This window comes from Maylandia zebra, linkage group LG4 (assembly GCF_041146795.1).
Source record: "Maylandia zebra isolate NMK-2024a linkage group LG4, Mzebra_GT3a, whole genome shotgun sequence".
Lineage (NCBI taxonomy): Eukaryota > Metazoa > Chordata > Actinopteri > Cichliformes > Cichlidae > Maylandia > Maylandia zebra.
The window spans coordinates 30,239,671-30,261,635 of record NC_135170.1 but is presented as its reverse complement, the minus strand read 5'-3'; the positions used below and the strand labels follow the sequence as shown (position 1 = coordinate 30,261,635).

The following is a 21,965-nucleotide window of genomic DNA, read 5'->3' as shown; positions in this document are numbered from 1 at the left end:
TGAACAAGATTTGTGTCCTACATACTGCGCTGACATCCATGAATTGATTCCCTGAATAACTAGATAAAAGACATTACTATCTTTCCCCTGTGTGCTTTGGCACAACATCCTAATATAGCTACTACATGACTAGTTGTTTAAAACAGTGGGCTGAAAAGCAAGGCATTATAATAACATTACATAATATAATGGATGAGCTGTGAAATTAAGTATAAAGTCTACTAACTTCTTCCCCACTATTTTATTACTGAAAATGGTGCTTTGCAAAAGATGCTTTAGGTACTCAAGGAGGTCCGATCGCTAAAAGAATTGAAAATAAATATTAACAGCAAAAAAACCCCCCAAAACAATCTCATCTGCTTTTGCAGTTTAATTTTACCCTTAAGCAACTTGCAAACCTCCAACTATAACTTATCTTGTTTTTCACCTTGTGTACATAACCTTAAGGAGTTTGTGCAAAGAGTGATAACAGGCCCAAACTTGCATAAGTGGGAGTTGAGTCTATAGGATTCTATGTAATATCAGTTTTGTTTACCCGCTATAACAGAAAACACTCAATTCAATTAAACTTGGACATTGATCATTAGCTTGACGTTTGTTTTTCAAGGTGAAACATTCAAACATGGGGGAATCTCGACCTACCACTCTCAACCAGGGTAACCTACAGGCATGTTTCCTCTGTGTTGACTTTCTAGAGAGCAGCTACACTCTCCTTCCACATGTCAAACAATCACTGGAGTGATATTTAAAGGGCCTATCACAAGTTAGTCACACCCTGAAGCATACCATGCTTTTTCTGTTAAAAAAATACTTAAATTAGGCTACTGATACCATAATGTTCTATTGAGGACTTTAAAATAATCTTAATGCTTTCTGAAACTAAAGAAATAAATGCACATTTAAGAAATTTCTGCACTGGCTTTACTTTTCAGTCTCAGAAGCTAAATCCAGTTTTATGCGCTGGTAAATTATAAACTGATCCCATCAAAGAGCTCATGCCCATTTCTGTCGGAGGTCTAAGTGTCAGTAAGACTATTAAATGTATATTAGGAAGCTTGAATTGGTAAGTCATAACCACTACAGATCACATGATTACCCTCCTCAGTTACCAGAGAAACTAGAACCGTCTTTAAATGGGCAAAGTAGGGGAGAGGGCAGAAGACAGAGCCAAGATAAAGCAGCTCAACAACCCCAAACAATGTGCAGGCTGAATGAGCGCACTGAATCACATCTCAGTTTCTATTGGACTAATGGCGGGACGCTTACATTGCTTGCTTTAAATATAATTCAGTTTGCGCTGTTCTCACGTACACTCTTCCATTACTTAAGTTTCCTTTCTATTTATCGTATTAGTTCACTCATGCTCACAATCAAAGCTCCTTTTCCTCCTCAACTCCTATTCATAACTACCCCACTTCTCCTCTTCATTAGGTCATGATGTCTGCTCAAGCCAGCCCCCCACCCCGCCACACACTGAGCTCTCCTTACAGAGTACTCTGACCATAAAGCTGGATTTCAGACAAACTTACATGTCTGCTGGGCTTTGCCTTTGCGGGAGCTCTTGGACTCGCACCACACGGTGAGTCCATCCTCCAGCAGCCGCATGCTTCGGTTCCTTTGCCAACTTGTAGACCGAACTTTCAGCATGCTGGAACCTGCCATCATCACGCGTATGTCCTCATTTTCATGAAGCCCTGGAGAATACACACATTCACAAAACAGAGCTGTTAATGCATGCATGACTCTGGTTGACACTGTGCAAATGCATCATCAGCAACTTAAGTTCAGCTTGTCTTCACATACATGCCTATTGTTTGATCAGTTTAATCAGGTTCATAAGTGCACATCTGTTTTCCCAAGTTCCTTAACTCTAATGCCAAACATATTATATTTGATACAGGAGTTTATGTCAGTGTTTTGAGACCTCTAAATCATCATCAACAAAACTTAAAATTAATTGCACATTACATTTTTGGGCAATAGATTGCACAAACGCCAGATGCAGTAAAACTGATACTGAAATTAAAAGTCACATATGCAAACTGATATCTCATTTCTTTCTTTTTTGTCAGAAGGTTCAATAAACACTCCAGTATGATTTTTTTTTCTGACAGTTATTTAGTGAGTCAAGCTTCACAGGGCATACTTTTATGAAATTTTAGACAAATGACAGTGCAATGCTTTAACTGAAGTGCTTAGCACAAAATGACAGTGCTTACAGATTCATCCATCCATTCTCTTCCATTCTTATCCTTTTGAGGGTCGCAGCGGGGCTGGAGCCTATCCCAGCTGTCTTAGGGCAAGAGGCAGGGTACCACCTAGACAGGTTGCTGGTCTGTCGCAGGGCTAACACATAAAGACAGACAACCATTCGCACTCACGTTCACAACTTTAGAGTTACCAATTAACCGAACTCCACTAACTGCATGTCTTTGGACTGTGGGAGGAAGCCAGAGTACCTGCAGAGAACCCACGCAAACAATATAATGTTTACTATGTTTATGCATCAAGACTGACAGAAGAAGTTTTCTATAAGGGCTTGAAGTGCTGCTGTTTAAAGTTTATGCACACAACCTTCTACACTGAATATCTAACGAGTTTGGTCAGTAGCTTGACAAGTGTTAAATGTTTGCTAAATGCAGCAGCTAGTGTGTTGTTATCATCATTTCCAATAAGGACACAATTAGCAGTTTGAATTAAGACAAAACTACCCTATGGAGAGTCACAAATTATGCATGTGAGTCTGTAGTGGATTTATGAAGTGAACTATGGGTTCTGAGTACGTACTGTTAGCATGCAACATGCATTAACTTCAGTGAAAAGCTCAAGACATCATTGCCCGTGTTTGATGTGAATCTCATCGGTTTTGATCAAAAGTCTGACCTAGATGAAGCAAAAGGGATCACCTCTAAAGTACACTTCATGACATTCAGCCAGAGGCATTACAAATGTGACAATAAGCCATAAAGGGTCTACAAAATTTTGTGTCATTCCATGTAAGGAGTGTAGAGACATATCCTGGGGTCAACAACCGTTACTATCAAAAGAACAATTATTGAATAACTTTTGCCCAACAAGTTCTGTGTGGAGCTGCAAAACATATTTGAACCTCATTTTAAAACTGACTGCATATGAAGCATAGATTCATCAGCATTACTAATAGGTGTAAAAAATTTAATCACATGTGGCTACTCTGCTTTGTGATATTTCTAATTACTTTTAACCTTTTAAACAGTACATTTGCACAATAACTGAAACTAGCCCTCTGACTGAACAATGGGCTGTGAGGTCAGCTCCTTGATCATTAATATGCAAATTATCAGTTTCAGTCATTGTGCCGTGTACTGTTTATAAGGTTGGGGAAACCTTCAGTCCGCTGAAACTGAAGAAGTCACCTGGATGAGTGATGAAACATTTCTCACACTGAAAATGCAACGACCAGGTGAACAGAATCAACCTTTTGGGAGTTACTTACCTGGATGATTGAACATGCTTTAAGACACTGTGATGGTGGAAACTGATCAAAAGTCGCTAATTTTGATATTGCATAAAAGAGTTTTAAAATAATACTAAAATAACATTTTAAAAAAATAAGGCAGTTCTCATCTTTTTACTTCAGCTACATACAGCAATCAGCCTTTGGCCCTGTAAACACAGCCTGTTCTTTTTAAATCGCCTGTTTTATTATTTGCTCATTTCTTCCTGCAGAGCAAATCAGTAAGCCTGTCACGGCTGGCGGAGGGAGCCGTGTGGTGTGGAGGAAAAGGAGGACCCAAGATGCAGCAAACTGATGATACGAGTGATGTTTTATTTACAAAGGTGGCGGTGACAAAAACAGGCAACGAGGTATGAGTACTTTACAAACGGAAACCTAAACTGGGAGAAACTAAATAGCAAACCTGAGACCGTACAAAGGGGGTGCGGGGCAGAGGGACGCAGAGACAGGACACCATGGAACGCAGATGAATGCAGAGATACGCAGAAATACACAGATGAGTGCAGACGAGCCGACGAGGAGCACAGGCAGACACCAACTATAAATACACACACCAGGTAATGAGGAAATGGCACACAGGAGGGGACACAGCTGGAACTTAATGGGCATAACGAGACACAGACCTACAAAGTAAAACAGGAAATCTAGAACCCGAACCGGACACAAGGGGGGAGGACACAGAATAACTAGAACAGAGGGAAATAGTCACAAAACACAAAACGCTGGGTCAACGACCCAGGACCATGACAAAGCCAGCAGCGCTGGCAGTGAAAGCAAACAAATCTGTCCGCACACCATTTCCTCAAGAACTTTTTTTTCTTCCCCCATTTATAACTAGGGAGACTAAATGTTCATTACATCCATGCAATCCACTGAGCCTCATATTGGAGTAAATGAAAATTAAGAGGATAACACAGGATATGCTTTTTTAAAAAACCCAAACAAAGTCATTGGAGACTTAACTCAACCTAAACCACTGTTTACATTTTCAGAACTGTAGTATGTGCCATTTCTGCAGCTTTAGCATGCCTAGCTATCTTACCCATCAGTCACTTAGGCCTAGAGAGTGTTTGGCAACCTTTTGGAAACCTCTGGTTGTTTTGATAGAGGGTGCTCTATCAAAAACCTTGTTGTGATTGCTTTGGTTGCTAGCAGTTAATTGTGGTTACCTGTGGTTTGCATGAAAGATGCTGATTTGTCTGCAAATACTCTCTAAATGGTAGTGAAATCTGAAAAAGTGTGGTGGAAACCAGAAATGTAGAACGTTCACCTCCAGAGTAAAAGTTCCACGTCAGCGCTGAAGCCAACACATTGCAACAGGTGTAGCTTTGACTTTGAAGGTGAATGGTGTCCGTTTCCAATTTGCAACACAATTACAGTTTCACAACCACTTGGCAAGCAGTTTGTGTTTACAGACAAGCTGCCATCTTACTTACACCCAAACTGCCGTAACCACAGCAAACTGCTAGTGAAAGCAATCAAAATGAGGTTTTTGGTATAGCATTGTAATCAAATTAACACTAGCAACTCCCACCAGCTGCTTGCCAACTGGTTGCACAATACATGCATTTTTCCCTATTAGATGGTCACAGACTGATCTGTAGGCCTCTGTGATTGGGGCCTGACTAAAATATCACTCCATCTTGAAATAATCTCAGAAATATTGTAAAATAAAATGTGGTTTTTTTATGTGTCTCAGTACTTAGATGTCATCACCTAATTTTTTAAAAAATGTGACTTTATAGTTGCTTTCGTGTTTATCTGCTTTATTCAGTCCTTTTCTGTTTATCCTTTGAGCTTTTTGAGAGCTTGAGAGTGTTTGCTGGTTTTAAAAATGCCTGCCTTTCATTCAGCCATCTTATTTACTTGAAAACTGACCTTGAACAAATACTTGGACAAATATGCTCAACGCATCTTTTCTTATATCCAAAACCTTGGGCTGTGTTATATATACAAACCTTGGAAAAAATGACCGGTGCATTTGGCGTGTGAGTCAAGCGTTCATGGATCATCTAAAAAAACCATGACTTTATCATTTAGTAGTATTTATCTGTTTTCTTTAGGGTGAATAAACCACTGTCAGTTTAAAAGAAAGCTGATCAATGAGATGTAATTCTGTCATGATAGTTTGTAGATTTACTTCTCTCCGGGGGCAGGAGCAGGCCAAAAGGCAGCAGGAATGAAAGCTGCTATAACAGCTGGAGTATGGACGGCTTGTGAAAATGTTTGTCCAGCTGTATTGCTCGTATTAGTGTTTCCTCGCTATTAACGTCACTGGAGATGCAAGATTCACAATTTCAGTGGTGCCTTAGATAGTAAGCATATATCACCACTTGGCTGTGGAACTGGTCAGGCCATATAATCAATGAAGAAAAAACGCATTGCAAATTTTAAAGGCCCTTTATTGTAGCATAACAGACTTTAAGACTTATCTGAGACTAAATTATTCATTAATGGCAGAAGCAACTGGGAATGAAAATAAATCCACAGCTCAGGCTGAAGCAGTGTCTGTTTACAAAGCAGAAAACACAGCAGTTTTTCCACTCTCATTCAGAAGGTTCAAATATGAGAGACCCACAGAGGGCTCAGAGTGTGAAAACTGCCCACTTCATCTTTTATTTTCCTTCTTTCTGTATTTTTTTTAAATGCACATTTGTCACACTTAAATTTAAGATCAATAAATTGTTCATATTAGACAAACACAACCCCTGTAAATACAAAATGCAGTTTTTAAATGATGATTTGATTTATTAAGGGGGAAAAGCTATCCAAACCAACCTGACCCTATGTGATGAAGTAGTCTGCCCCTCTCATTAAACCATGAATGAACTGTGATTAACTTTATGTTTTGAAAAGGTGAATTCAATTATTTCAAGAGCTACACGTAGACTGTTAGAATCTGTGTGTTTTGAGTTTTGTGAGTTTTTGATTCGCTTCTGGATTTATATGTGATTATTACTTATAATGATAACTTTTTATTTGCCTAGTGCTTTGGTGTTTAGTATTTTTCCACCCAGTGCTTATAATTCTAGTTTTTAGTCCCTTTTTTGGTTGAGTCAGTTCCCTTTTTTTGTCCACTCTGTCTTAGTCTTGTTTCCTTGGTTGTTTCTCTGTCTGTTTGTGTCCAGTCTCCGTCTCTGTATTTGTTTACTTTTGTCTGTGTCTACTCTGCATTTCTGTTTCCTGTTTACTTCATCACCTGTTTTTTTATTTCACATGGTCCCTGTCTGTTTCTCCAGTCGTGTCCCCTTGTCTGTCTGGTTTCTCCGTGTCCAGTCGTTTTAGTGCCGTATCCCCTCAGGCTTGTCTCCATTTGTTTATTTTCTTCCCTGGATCAAGTTTGTGTGTCTGGAGCTTGTTTCCTGCCTCTCGTCCTATGTGTGTTGTGTTGAGTTTTGCTTGTTAGCCTGATTTAGTTCACCTGTGTTCCCCGGTGTGTTCAGTTTAAGTTCCTTGTATCCTTGTTTCCTGCATATTCAGCAATAAAGCTGCTGTCAGCTTCAGTTCTCCATCTGAGTCCCGCATATTGGGTCCACACCTCTGGATGCCACACAGCAACATATAACACAGGCCTAACTACAACCAGACCCAGTGAATCAAAAAATCATTTACATAGAACCTGTCTGACAAAGTAGAGTAGTCTAAGAAAGAAAATCTCAAAAAGCAACCTATCACACCATGATCTACAAGACTGGGCAAAAATAGTATCCATGGGACAGTTCCAAGGTGAAAACCACACAGGCTTGTCTCACATTTGACAGAAAACATCTTGATGGTCCCCAAGACTGGAAATAATATTCTGTGTACAGACAAGACAACATTTCGGGAAGGTATGAGTCCTGTTGGATCTGCTATAAAACTAACAGCATTTCATAAAACGAACATCATGGTAGTATAACGGGCTGAGGCTGCTTTGTTAAAACTGATGGACCCCTGGACTCTGCTCTCTACCAGAAAATCCTGAAAGATGAAATCCAGCCATCAGTTCATGACCTGAATCTGGTGGCCAAAGTTCCTCCACAGTGACGTGAAAGACTCAGTCAGTTATTGCAAATGCTCGATTGCAGTTGTTCCTGTCAAAGTAGCACAACCAGTTATTAGATTCCGGGAGCAGTTGCTTTTTCACTTAGGGCCAGGGCTGGACTGGAACAAAAAATTGGCCCGGGCATTTTGACTACAGACCGGCCCCCCAGGTATTACAGGAAAAGCCATAAAGCCTTTGAATGAAAACAGACGCTGTTGTGAAAGTGATGGACACTGTCTTGTTGGTATATGTATGATTTCTATACATTTTACGTCAGATAAAAACTTTGGTTGTAATCTTCAGATAATTATTTAATAAAAGCAAGACATTTTAAATGAGAATAAGAACATATTTCTTTGTGCCCCCTTTTCCCTGTTAATGCCCTACCTGGCCCCCTGGCAAAACTTTGCTAGATCCGCCCCTGCATAGTTACCAGCTCTCAGCGTAAAAAAGGATCCTGGTGTTATTTGTCTCTCAGAAACAGTTCATAACTTCCCTTTAACTCATTCATGTCACCTAAAAGGTAAACCTGTTTGTCCATCACCTGTTCAGCTTGATGATTCAGTAAGGACATCTCCTGGTTTCATCTTCATGTTTCCCTCTCACCACGTATCCAAACCGATATCATGACCAGCAGCTTAACAGCTGTGGTTCCAGCAAACATCAGCTGATACTTGAAATTAATATTAAACAAATTCTAACAACAGCTGATCAAGCTTAAACGTGCAGCTGTTGTTTAGCGCGACATCCGCTGGTTTCCTCTTTCTGGCGCAAAGTGGGCGATAAACAAACAAGAGAGAAAAGCTGATCAGCTGATCATTGATCAGTTTCATGATCGTGTTCATTGAAGTAGAAACAGGAGAGGGAGGGGAAAGAATGAGCAAAGAATGAGCAAAGAAGAGGCAGCTGACAGCGTAAAGACAGAATAACTCCAGCAAATGCCCCGTATGCCCGATGGCCAGTCCAGCTATGCTTAGGGCCAAGTAGGTTTGGATAGATTTATTTTAATTAATTAATTATTAAATCATCATTTAAAAGCAACATTTTGTATTTACTCAGGTTATCTTTGTCTAATTTTACATTTTGCTTGATGATCAGGACGAGGTCAAATACTTTTCCACTGTGTATTTCAACAGGTTTTTTTTTTAATGTATTTATAGTAGTAAGGAGTGTTTCCTTTAAATTATGCATGTTTGTGACTTTGCTGCTTTCTCATTTAGTTAATCATTTCAGTAAATGTGAGGTTAAAAGGTTAAGTTGTTACATTTCTCATTGGGAGGGTTTGAAAATGTTTTGACTTTCACTTTAACAGTTCTTAATCAAGTAAATGTATCTGAATATGTAAATGCTTCAAACAACTGGTTTAACTGGTTTAAAAAGTTATGTTAAGAACTTGGTTGCTGCAATTAGCCTATTGAATAGGCATAGGTTAGTTGCGTTACTAGGCAATAGTAATGCAACTAACACAGGTGTTAAACAGCATTCAGCCATGGCATGTTTAGTCTTTTGCAAGAACAAATGGGCTCTCTTATGGAACCTTCCCTTTTAGTACTGCTGAAGGAAACAGCCAAAACCAGCTCTCACTCACTGCTCAAATTATTCTTCAGGCTTTAGTCTTTTCTGTTCATGTCTAAAGAAAGGGCTTCATTTGTTTCTTTAGCTCTTAAATCACAGTCCTCATCGTGTCAGTGCCAAGTTCTGGAGTAAGTAATGGACCCCCAAAGTTATAGCAAACAGAAACTTCCCTCCACTCCCTCCCTATCCCTGAAAGCGCACTGGGTGAAACCATGGATTTCTCCCCATCAGGGTTGAAAACAAAGAACTCCCCCTGCCAGGCCGTCCATAACAAGCCTGTTTTTCCAAGCTGTTACCACATGCAAGGCATTCCCACAAGCACAGCACAAGGACCTGATTAACTGCAGGTCAGTGACCACGCTAAGCTACCCAAACAGCCTTAACTAGCTCTCTCTCAACCTCCTGCTTCACTTTTTATTATTCCCTCTCCCGCTACAGCCACATTCTTGTTTTACTGCCTGTATAATTTTATTATCTGCCCACAATGCAAAGTGCGAGTAGCTACAAGTCCCCAAGTGTGGCCATATCCACAGATTTAAGAAATTTGGTACAGTTTGGTGTACTTCTGAAAAGCCTCTTCATAACATTTCGGTTTAGCATGTTGGTGTACTATTTTAAAAGAGGCTGAAAAGTCTGTAGCATAGAAGTGTTTTTGCCCCAGTTCTAATGTTATTGTACGAAACATGCTCACAAATGTCAGTGTTTACTGATATTTACCATGTTTACTGTCTTAGTTTGCCATTTTGATTTGCTACCTTTTGCTAATGAGCTATTACCAACAGATATTTAGTCATTAATTAAAGCTGTGATTTTAATGATGATGTTGTAAGAAAAAGTATGCTAATTTGCTTGATAAGCCTAATGTAATAGCACACTCGGAGTAAAAAAAAACCCGCTGAGGCAACACTGACAATTTAAAAGGTTTTAAAAAAGTACAACTGTTAAACCTTATCTTTAAATCAAGATAGAGTCCAGATATCCATCAAAAAGAGGCGCTTACTGAGAGTGGGTTTTGTCAGCAGGTACATGTAAACAAGTCAGCTAGCTGACATCTACAGAAGCTAAAGCTTAGCTTATTCTGGCTGAAGTAGTTCCAAATCACCAAACTTTAAAGCACTGCTAGAGTTTGTGCATAAAGATGAAAACTAAACACCGGTTATATTTTGGTAGTTAGTAAAGTTTGGCTAATTAACACATACAAATGAGCCGACTTTTAACAAGGTACACCTTGTTAATACCAGGCCGGGCCTGTGACGGCCTATATGCTAGTTATAACATCAATTCAACAAGTTTCTGGAAACATTACTCAGAGATTTGTCTATTTTGACGTGATAATGTCATGCATTGGTCTTGCTCTCTGGAAATGTTTTACTCTTCTCTGGAAAAACTAGGAATTACTGTGCAGAAAATCACAGTAGATCATCAGTTTCTAAAATACTCAGAGATCATCTTGTCTGGAACCAACAACTGTGCCACATTCAAAATCTCTCCAATCACCTTTCTTTCCCATTCTGATGCTCAGTTTGACCTTTGGGGGGGTTATCTTAACCGTGTATACAAGACTATAATGCAATCACTGCCACATGATTGGCTCAACAAATATTTGTACCACTTCAAATCAGGCATTCTTAGGATAATACTGGCACAGTGGCACTCTCTTAGAAATAAAGGGTTTTCAATAAAAGTACTCAAGGATCATTCAGTGAGGAGCAACATCTGCAATTTCTCCAGTTGGCAAGGCAACTGTGATAATGCGGCAGGAAGAAGACATAAAACTGCAGCCAAGAGAATGTCTGGGATGACACGATCCAAAATACAAGGTTAGTTAAGAAGATGTTGTGTAGTTTTGAAAAAGTATAATCCCAAAATTATGGCTAGACAGGTATTTATAATTTGCTGAAATAATAGTGTCTGGGACAGTTAACCCAGACGCTGTACTGTACACTGAGTTTTTAAAAGCCTACTTAAGAGGGATGCTACTAATGAGCATTGCTTTAAAAAGTGTTGCCTCCTGTAAATGAGTTCCTCAGTCAAAGCAGTAAAAGCTAGGACTGAAAAACACAGTTCATCTCCTATGGAGGTAACAGAGGTGTGCATCACATATTTAATGTCAATTAACCAAATGTTCATGCAGGAAAGAGAAAGGGACACCACAGCCAATAAGATTCCTTCTCAGGGGAACGTGAAAGTAAATGAAATTTCATGACAATACAATGAATAGTTAGAAGAGATCTTTTCGTCTCAACCCAACAGACTGACATTATCTATCTCTACAACTGTGCCACTTGCAAGTGGATAAAGCAAATAACGGAAAACAATTAACATTTTAATTAACTCAGCAATGGAGATTCCTCCGAGGGTGCTTTGACACTGTGAGCAGCAGTGTAGCTTTAACGCTGAAAGGAGGATTAAAATCCAAATAACTATATCAGCTGGTCAGTGCACTGTGCTTGCATGAGTCCTCTTCACTCAGGCCCACATACCAGCTCCTCCCGGGACACGGTTCACGTTTCTGTCAGCATAGCAGCAGTCACAAGAGTCAGCTAGCATGGATTCTCGCATAAAGATAGACAAGTATAGGGGCTGTAGATTTAATACGGGCCAATTAAAGTTTCTCAGCTCTGTCGCATAGCTGTCCCCTCTAGGAGGCAAACAGTGGCATCCAGTCTGCATCTCCAAAATCAAAAGTGTTTAGGCAAAATGATGAGATTCCAGCTCAAAAGAAGAAAAATGATCAGTTGGAAACCGTATTTTTCTTCTTTGGAATCGGGACTCTCTGTGGAATTTCCTGATGTGAACCCCCCCCCCCCCCCCCCAACCCCCCAAAAAAGGACTGAGTAGAAAAAAGTGAGTGTTATTTGGAAATGCAGAATCGTTGCCAATGGTTTCTGGACAGCAGGGAGTTGAACATGAAAGCAGAGCAGCCTCTTTGCATTCAGTCGAAAACAAACAGCTTTTAGTCAAACGTTCTCTTTGTCTCTTATAATGAATGAAACATCATTTATTTGCTCATTAATAAGCAAGTTATGACCACACAGTAAGCAGGACTCACTGTGTGCGACTAGACTCGCTCTGAACAATATCTGGATTCCAGTAAAATATTAAAAAAATGTTGAGAAATAAATGAGCTTTTGTAAAAAACTGTCATTTTATTTGCCAATATGTGGTTAAATATGCCGTCAAAGCACAATTTAAGGTTGCAATGCGTATTAACAAGGCTATGATCGTGATTTTTAAGCCACATTAAAGTCAAACCTCTACTGTTGATTTACTGTTTTCCAACCTGAGGTTGGCAGACTTAACCATAGGCAGGAGAAAACCAGACTTTGAGAGCAGTATGGTTTGGTAGAAGGGAAAGGGGATTCCTATTTTCTTTTGGACAGTGCACAACTTGAAAAAAAATTGAAATTTGAATGGAGTTGAATAGAGCTGACTTTAGCTTGAACACGTCAGTATATATTTTACCTTTTGTCTAATAAACTGGCAATACTTTTCTTTGCTACAATGTGAGCCTGCACACACAAAAACAGCGGAGCTGTGATTATTTAGAAAAAAAAAGGTTATTCACAATCAAATTCAAATTCAAATTTTATTAGTCACATACACAGTCGGAATAAGTGTCTGTTGTTACACAACTGATGCTATTTATTGTATGTTGGGGCTCAGTTAGATCCCACTGAGGTTAAATCCTTCTAAACACCTGACCATTCAAACCGAATAACAGATGATAACCTTGTTGATTGTGACCTGTTTGGCCGGGAATGTTGTTGACCACAATCGCAGACATAAAGCATATGTAAAGCTCTCAGATTTACAGCTGAGTTTACTCAGATACCAAACAGATACCACGTATTCCCTGCAGCGGCCTCCGAAAACATCACCTCAGCTCACGATCGTGTTTACATTCATCTTGTAGATGCAACGTGTGAAATTGTCCCATCTCTTCGGTCTAAACCGACTGAAACTCATCATGGATGTTGTTTTGTAAATCCTTGGCTTATGCAGGCTGTTGGCTCACACAAGAAACTAATTGCTGTGTACCACCGTTAACAGCGCTGCCAACAGCCGCAGACTCTCTCCCTGAAATCAAATCCCCCAAAACCCCTGTGGGGACGTCTGTGGCAATGAATATATTTATCCATGTTTGCGCTAGTCTGATTCAAACATGGATTATCTCAAAACTAACAAATCTCTGCCTCTCAGGCCACATTCGTCACTTTGGCTCACTGTGAGTGAGAAATGTTTGAACGAGGAAGGCGGATCAGTCCTGTGACACCACATGACACAAAACCTTTGAACTTAGGTCAGTCCCACCTGCAGATTGCGAAACTATTCGGTGTTTTCGCTTTGATGTGAAAGCGGCTAAAACATGGTGGGTGGACAGTCACCTGACAAATTTATGACAACAAGTGGTGGTGGTGAGTCTACTTGGGTGACCTCACTTGCTTTATTATTAAGTATTAGTGGGACACTCAAATATAGCAATGCCAGTGTTGCGTTTTCAGGCGCAGATACAGTTTCAGACTTCAGTAATGCTTAAACAAGTCTGTGCATAGTGTCAGAGTTTAAACATGGTGCCACTGCAGAAGTATGGATCCATGTTTACACACTGTTGCAAAAACATTAAAATTCTTCATTTCTGTTTTCACTAAACATGCAAGAAGAGCTGAATTTATAAGAGATTGTTTCTGCATACTGTTTTTACTTATTAAGGTCTTTGCTTTCAATCACAATTTTGGCCTATAGCGACTTTAGGATAAATAAAGTTGTTATTTGCAGCCACCCCCTTACCACTAGGGGCTGCCACAGCAGATAACTCCACATGTTTGATTTGACAGAGTTCTTAAACGGATGCCAACCCCCAAAAACTTGTATCTCTGGCAAGAATCAAACCAGCAACCACTACACCACTGCAGATAAAACAATTATTATGCCCCATTCTGGGTTGTTATAATTATCTTCCTGGAGTTTAACGTCATGATCCGGAGTCTGTTTATCAGTAATCCCCCAAGTTTCACATTTTCCTCTCCTGGTGCGTTTCCTGTATCTTGTCTAGTCCCCATCTCTGCATTAGAGAGCCTCTGTTTAGTTATTCCTCGTTTTATTTAGTTAGTTTCTCGTGTGTTTTATTTAATTTTGCATCTTTTGTCTCATTTTCTTCAGTTAGGTTCAGCTGTGTTAACGGGTGTTTTCCATACCCCTGATTACCCCACGTGCATATTTAATCCCTTATGGTTTTCTTAGCTCATTGTTGTGCTGTACTGTGTCAGCTTGTTAGTGCCTCCCTCATATGTTCCTGTTTCGATTACTTTGTGCTGTTCTTTGTCAGCTAACTGGACTTCCTGTTTCAGTTGACCAATAAAACACTTAATACTCTATTTTGTTTATAAGATATTAAGAAAAAGAGTTGGATTTACTTCCTCAGTAATTGTGTTAAAATTATGATTTAAAACTGACCAAAAATAATTATGATACTGCAGACCAGAAATACTCAGACCAGCCCATTTTACACCACCAACCATGCCATGTTCAAAGTCACTTCAATTACCTTTCTTCCTCATTCCAGTGCTCCGTTTGACCGTCAGCAGGTTGTTCTAATCATGTCTACATGCCTAAATGCACAGTGTTCCTGCCAGGTGATTGGCTGATTACCTATTTGTCTTAATAGGCAGTTGAACAGATGTGCCTAATTAGGTAGTCATGAGTGCATTCCTCATGCTTATGCTGTTACAATGTTGGATGCTCATGTGAAACACTGCCAAAGTTTCAGGCTTCATGCTGCTCTGAATGCTCAGTTTCAGACCGGTTTCTACTCTTGGCTATGTGCCACTGTACATCAATGAGAGTGGAAATCCCTGATATAGTACAGCTTATTACTGGATCATATTGTGCCAGTGCAACACCTCAAGATAAATATTTACAAGTGAGTCATGCAAAACTACTCTACTAAAGTCCAGGAATTAAAAATATGGGGTTGGGTAAAAAAAACACAATACGTCCCCTTTATACATATAAAACTGAAAAGAAAAAAAAAGAAATAAAATAAAAAGCAAAGATTTCATCCAACATTTCTGTCTGTGAGCTAATTTTGTATGCCTGCATATATACGTCGTTAACACTGGTTCAGCCTTCCAGAAATCCAGCGTCTTCTCAGAGATTCTGACAGGTGCGCTATGGCTGCTCAGCAAGTGTCTATTTTGGGGCGAGTTTGGGAAGGGGCAGTGACATATCGGGACTGAACTGTGAGGGGAGTAGGCTGAGATGGGAATGGCGAGGAGCCTGAATCAGAGCAGTAGTCCAGTGAGCAACTCTGCTCTTCATAAACACATGACTGTTGTAACTACACCCACAAATACTCAGAACTTCGCTTCTGTTTGATGCCATTATCTGTAAGCTCGGTCATTACTCACTTTCTAAGAACATCATCATTTTAAAAAAGCAAACCTGTTATGCCTGTTTTGTTAATGTATTTTTTGTAAACTGGGGGAAGTAAATGAATGACACGAATTAACGAGACTACAAATTAAACCAAACAATCTGTAACTAAGACGTGAGCAATTATCAATGAAAGTAGGTGAAATGAATCATCTTTTCAGAAAGATGCAAAGATTTCTCGAATTACACCGCCTTCTAAGAGAAACTATGTTATGAATTATGAAGGCATAAATAGCTACCGATTATAATTGCTGTCTTAGAAAAAGGCAACATAACAAACAAGGTGACTAAAAATCACTGAAGCCTCAGTTAAGTTTGTACCAACAATGAGCGGAAAAACAAAACAAAACACTTCAGCCTGGAGCTGACGGTGAACTCCTAGGAGCAGGTCAGATTTGGAGGTGTCCTTACCGAGCCTCCTGATGAGGTCCGTCGTCTTCTCATTCACTTTCCTCCTGTGCTCCCTGGGACTGGTCTTGCCGGTGCCTACGCTTAACATGATCGCTACATAAACTCCAGCGAAATAAACTTAAGCTTGTAACTTTAGGGGTTTGAGGAAGCTGAGGGCGCAGGTGTCCTTAAACTGCCCCAGACAGACCCCCAGCCCGCAGAAAGAGAGCGAGCGAGAGAGAGAGAGAACCGACCGCAGGAGTCCCCTCCCCAGATTTGCTACTCATGTTTGTGCGCAGGACTCCAAACGAGTCGCACGCTTCTGGAGCCAACACCTTACTCCTCCTCCTCCTCTTCCTCTTCCTGCCCCAACGAAAACGTAAAGGGACCTTGGTGGTGGATCAGGTATGGTCAAGTCCCCCTCCATACATTAATTTGTATACACACTTGTTTAAATGGTTTAAAGCGCACTATGTGCGCACAGTCTCAACAGTTGCGTATCAAAGCCTTTTTGGTTAAATCTGTTCTTCAAAAAAAACCAAAAAACTTTTTATGGGACCTTTTTGTTTTTTGTAAATAAAATAAATAAACCCAAATATAGACTTGTTTGAAATGTTTATTTCGAGTTTATTTTGCGCGGATGCCATGCTGTATTCCAAAAAGAAAAATTGTGCTGTTTCACCTACCTTTTCATATATAAATTTTAAAAAGCTTGCATACTTACATGAATATAGTGGCGTGATTAACGTCCACAGGCAAAGAGCAGGTTACCCTTTGTCTAGGCTCAGCAAACATTTAAACAGCTGAAATCTTTTCTTTCAGAGGAGGTAAAGCAAACATATAACCCTGATTGTTCAGGCAAACTTTCAAATATGTAAACACCTTCCTCTAAATGGAGATCAAGAGCAGAAAAAAGTGCTTCCACTTTAGTAAAACTGTTCCCCATTCAAATGCCAGTGACTGAGGAGCTGGCGTCCCCTGTTGGTTATTAAAAGTAACTGCTTAGCTCTCAACAACAACAATCAGTTCCGTAATGCCACATTCATCATCTGTGGCCAGTATGTTCATGCTGTCTGCACGGATTTAAAGGGTTGGTTATGAAAGTGAAAACCTGCACTGCAGTCTTTTTTAATTTTTTGATTATTAGATGGTGCTCACAGTACCAGAGCACTGCCTGCAAACTTAATTAAGTCTTAGTAATGGAGTTATAACAGAGAGCAGAGAGTGACAGAGCTGAGTCACAGCCATGTGCAAAGGAAACACACACGTACAGGTTTGGTAGGCTGGGTGGATGGAGCCTAAGGTGATGTTTCTTTAACCTGGTCATTTAATGAAGCTGGTGGATTGACTGTTTCCCTTACTAAAACACCCATCTGGACCTGCTGTCTGCACAAACTCCTCCTGCACCTCCTCTTCAGGCCCGTGCACCAGCGTATAATAGTATATTACACATATCTTTCATCTCCGCTCAATTGCAGCAACTACTATGTTGGACAGGGTGAGAGATTAAGTCATGCCTGCTAATCCTCACAAGCTGTGATCTATGCAGGAGCAGCTCTGGTGCTGTAGCTGCGCACCGCTCCTTGATTTGAGAATATGGGAAGCCCTGGTACTGTTTCTCAATCTCCATGGTCATTAGGTTTCATATTAACTAGAACAGATCACCTCCCCTCTCAAAGGATTTCCCAGTTTGCCTTGCTTATTTGCCAAAGCTGAAACTCTGCCTGCTTCTATTAGTAGAAACAGTGGGCCTGTGTTGTTTGTAACCAGTCTTCACTGGCAGTGTTAGGAGAGCCCAGTCACCCAACATAAGGCCACAGACTGAATAACCCACTTCTTCCATTAATGGAAGCAAACTGCTTTGTGAAAACTGGACACAATTTGTGGATGACACAGTGAAGCATGCACAGTTAAGGATTAACACAGAATAATGACTAACTCTTTAACCATTGTGACATCAAATATGTATGCATGTAGTATGCACATGTAAATAATGTGCATCAGAAAACAAATAAAACAAATTAACCACATTAACATATTCCACATAAAGGTTTCAACCTTTTTCCCCACAGCATTTTATTTCCATTTGTTTATTTCACACAAGCCGACAATACAGAAAAGTTGTGAATACTGTAGAAGATTATTGGTTTGGCGAGTTACACCCATCTAGAGCTTGCTAACACTAGTTAACTAAAGGGAAACTGGAAAGATCAGGCGCGGTCTACTTCCTGAAAGCAAGACAGTTGCTCAAACGTCTCATGTGAAGGACTGTTTCAAAAAACGAATGTTTTCAGTCTGTTTGTGTATATTTTCGGTACTCTGACTTGTACAGTTCGACTAACTGTGGCAGTACTTGAAATGTGTACACTAATCGCTTTAGTGAAACGAGAAAATCACATCGGAATAAAACAGCCCAGGAATTACGCGGGCCCCATATGAACACGTTGGCCTAGTTAGCAGATGGCTATCATTACCAGTAGCACAGCGCATTGTAGTTGCTTTGCTGCAGTTGAATCGACAAACTGACACAAGCCAAACAATTTTATTTAAAAACGGTCTATCACTCATGGTTTAATACTTTTTATATTATCGCTACACGGTAGCGTACGCTAACTTACGTTAGCTTACCTAGCTTTAGTGCAGTATGGCGTTTTTCGTCATACTCAGACCGACTAGGAGCGTTTTCTGTGACCAATGAGTTAAACGTTAAGTTTATTTTTGTTGTAGTACGTATGGCTTCGTATGTATGTGGAGTAGTGTAGTGTTTAGTTTGGGAGCCACGACACGTAGCGCCCGTTGGCTAACGTTTGGCTAACGTTAGCTAGCTAGCGTCTCCTTAGCCGTTAACACGAGACAACAGTGTAAAACTAACACTGCGTATCAGAACGTTGGCTCCGCGGAAAAACTCAAACGCTGATCTACACCACTTCGTCAACTGCTAATAGGATTATTGAGCAAGTGTGAGATCGCCTGACCCACCCTTTAACAACGAGGGGTTCGGAACAGCGCTCTCCACGGCAGCTTCACAATAAATGTCGTTTGTTTACGCTGATTCCAGAGTTCCCCTGGCCCTCTGCCCCACAACATATCACTCCGCACAGAAGAGACTTTTGACACGGAAACATTCAATCTCTTAAATGGCGCCTGAGCAACGCATTTTTATGGCAGCTGACATGTACAAAAATTTATGTTTTGAATAAGCTGTATTTACTTAGTTTCTCAAATGAACGTCGAAGACGGACTAGATTCCGCAAGACAGTTTGTTGTTGTAGCTTAAAATACAGGGGGGGTTAATTGTATGGGTGATTTTGTCCTATGTTGGCTGGATGAGTAAATAAAAACAAAGCCTATTATTGTGTGTTTAAACCACGCATATTTGCTCCAGTTTGCAAATCACTTATTTCAAATGTAAACAGATTAACTTTTAGTTCTTCAATTGCAAACACAACCCCTTCATTTGTAAATAGTAGCGTCCGTAAAATGCCCGGGACTGCTTTCTTTGCGTGGATTACGGTCCTGTGATTGACTATTGATCTGCCCAATCAGAAAATACCTTGAGCTTAGCAACAGCAAAATTATTCTCTGGTCCAATCAACAAAGAGTAGGGTAGGCTTTAGCGGACTCGAGATCCTCTTAATTGATTGGTCAAGAAGCTCGCCAGTTATGGTAGACTTGTGGGCTATGTAGTTTGGTGCGAAGGTCTCCGCCAAGGCTTCGCCGAAACGAAAACGTCATACCCCACAATCCATCAGGAGTTGAAAGCAGTAGCATGCGCACGGGTAGAGGCGGAGCTGGTATATAAACACGAGCTCCCTCTTCTTGAGCGGCACACTGGACACTGTTGTGACGGCGGAACGCTGTCTCCGGGTTAACGATAACTCTGACAGCATCGAAACAGTTAATGGTAGTTAGCGACAGTTGCTCTGACAAACCCTTGGAGGAGTAACAAGTGTTTACTGTTCGGAAGTTTACTTTTACTTTGCGCGCGTTTGTTTACAAACGCAAACAATCTCAAAAGTTTCTTTATTGATTACGCGAGATTGTAGAATATTTTTGTTCAAATTAACGTCTTTTTAACGAACTTTAAAACTCAGTCACGGGAGCATGAATATCATCTAAAAATGTGCTAAAGTGGAGCCATAGGAGCGGAACACCAGGATGACTGAGCCAGAGGAGACGACCCATCACCTGAAAACTTCAGCCAGCCCTTCAGGTGGGAGCAGTGGAGACGCGTTGGAGCATCTCCCAGCTAGAAACCATGATGGACCACAAAACGGCGACAGGGGGCGACAGAGCGAGCATAAGCAGGAGCAGCGGGCGGAGAACTGCGAGGATATCAACACAGACAAGTTACGGCAAATGAAAGGCGGGCAGAGGGAGGTGTGCCCTGGGTTAGCAGCCGGAAACGAGGTCCAGAAGTGCCCGATTTCAACTCAGCCTCATCAGAAACGCAGCATCCAAGGAGCGACAGGAGACCACCACACCACACAGGGAAAAAACGCCCAAGACAGACGGCTGCAGGTACAAGTGGATAGTTTGCACATCGACTCTGATACGGGCTTAGATGCGCGTCTAGGCAAGAAAAGGCACAGGCGCAGGACCTCCAAGAAGAAGCGCCACTGGAAGCCGTATAACAAACTTTCCTGGGAGGAAAAGAAAGCCCTAGAAGAGAAGGAGACTGCCAGAGCTTCGCGCATAAGAGAGGAAATGTTCGCCAAAGGGCTCCCGGTTGCCCCTTACAACACAACTCAGTTCCTGATGGACGAGCACGACCGAGAGGAACCCGACCTCAACACCCAGATGGGGGTCAGGCGGCCTTCTGGGGTCGGGGTTTGCATGGAGGACACTGGCAGCGAGGATGAGGTCTTGGAAAACGAGGACCAGGACTACGATGACGGCAGCGGCGGGGGCAGCGATGGCATCGGGAGGCCCGGGAACGCGGGTGGAGAGTTCCTCCAAAGAGACTTTTCCGAGACCTACGAGATGTATCACGTCGAGAGCCTGCAGAATATGACCAAGCAGGAGCTGGTCAAGGAGTACCTGGAGCTGGAGAAGTGCATGTCCCGGTTGGAGGAGGAGAACAACCGGCTGAGACGCGCCGTGGAGCCCGGGGGTCAGAACTGCTCGGTCCGGGTCAAAGAGATGGAGAAGGAACTGGAGAGACTGAAAGCCCAAAACATGGAGCTGCTCCTGAAGAGCCAGCCCAGCAAGGACAGGGGCCAGGTCGCTACAAATTAAAATCCTTTGGATAAGGTAAAACATGGGACTACTGCATTTTTAAAAGAATTTATCATAAGTTTTTCTGTAAGCAGTTTGTCACCTGGACAAAATAAGTAAATATTTGACGTTTCACTTTCTATTTGAGCTGTTAATGTCCCATTCGGTTATTGTTTTCAAGGAGAATTGTAAATATTTCAAATTTGATTTCTTTTTTTTTTCTTTTTTCCTTTTTTTATAAAGAGGTATTTGAAAAGAAATTTCCGTTTGTTCCTCTGCTCAACTTTGTAGGTATCCATTGACATAAACTGTTCTGTTTTTAATTTTAAGAGCAAATATTGTATGTCGGATTATTTTTCTCCCCCCTCCAGAAACTGAACAAGAAGAACTTGCAGCTAATTGGGCCATCCTTTCAGATACTTTTTTGCAAAAAAAAAAAAAAAGACTTCAGCGTGAACATTTTAACAGTTGTGTGTTAACCTTTTAGTTCCAATAAAATAATATAAAAATTGAAGTTCTGAATCAGACTGCCATGTGTTGTTCAGCCTGTCCTCAAACACAGGAAGCTGCAGCTAGGAGCTGCTGTCAGTGGCTTTGGTTAGATTTCTTGCAAGGATTCCGATATGGGCCAGACACAAGGCATCAGTGGCCTCTGAATGGAAGACTACATGAGAAGGGGGGATGGGATATGGATGAGATGCTCTTTATGAAAGCTTAGTCCACTCGGAGGTATACAGGAAGACATGCAAGTGGGATTTTATTGTTTATTTTACTAAATTTTCTAGGTTGTAATACAGACACACTGTGGTTATTTTTGCAAGTCAAGGA

The 21,965-nt window shown here is 40.9% G+C and overlaps 2 protein-coding genes across 3 annotated transcripts in view; one reads left to right on the top strand and one right to left on the bottom strand.

Annotated features, from left to right (window-relative positions):
• Positions 1-16,232, bottom strand: part of plcd3a (phospholipase C, delta 3a) — a 29,649-nt gene extending 13,417 nt beyond the window's left edge. Inside the window, exons 1-2 of one of the 2 annotated variants that reach the window (XM_004552373.4) lie at positions 15,942-16,232; positions 1,530-1,694 (exon numbers count right to left, since the gene is read on the bottom strand). In XM_004552373.4, coding sequence (XP_004552430.3) covers positions 1,530-1,694; positions 15,942-16,029 — 253 coding nt within the window. In that variant the 5' untranslated portion in view covers positions 16,030-16,232. Of the gene's footprint in view, positions 1-1,529; positions 1,695-14,643; positions 14,756-15,941 lie in introns of those variants that run through there. The other variant, XM_004552374.4, reaches the window with a different exon arrangement.
• Positions 16,233-19,538: 3,306 nt separating this feature from the next.
• Positions 19,539-21,651, top strand: hexim1 (HEXIM P-TEFb complex subunit 1). The gene has a single exon (XM_004552372.5). It carries the CDS (start codon positions 20,079-20,081, stop codon positions 21,156-21,158), a length of 1,080 nt encoding a protein of 359 aa, XP_004552429.1. The 5' UTR covers positions 19,539-20,078; the 3' UTR covers positions 21,159-21,651.
• The last annotated feature ends 314 nt before the right edge of the window (positions 21,652-21,965 follow it).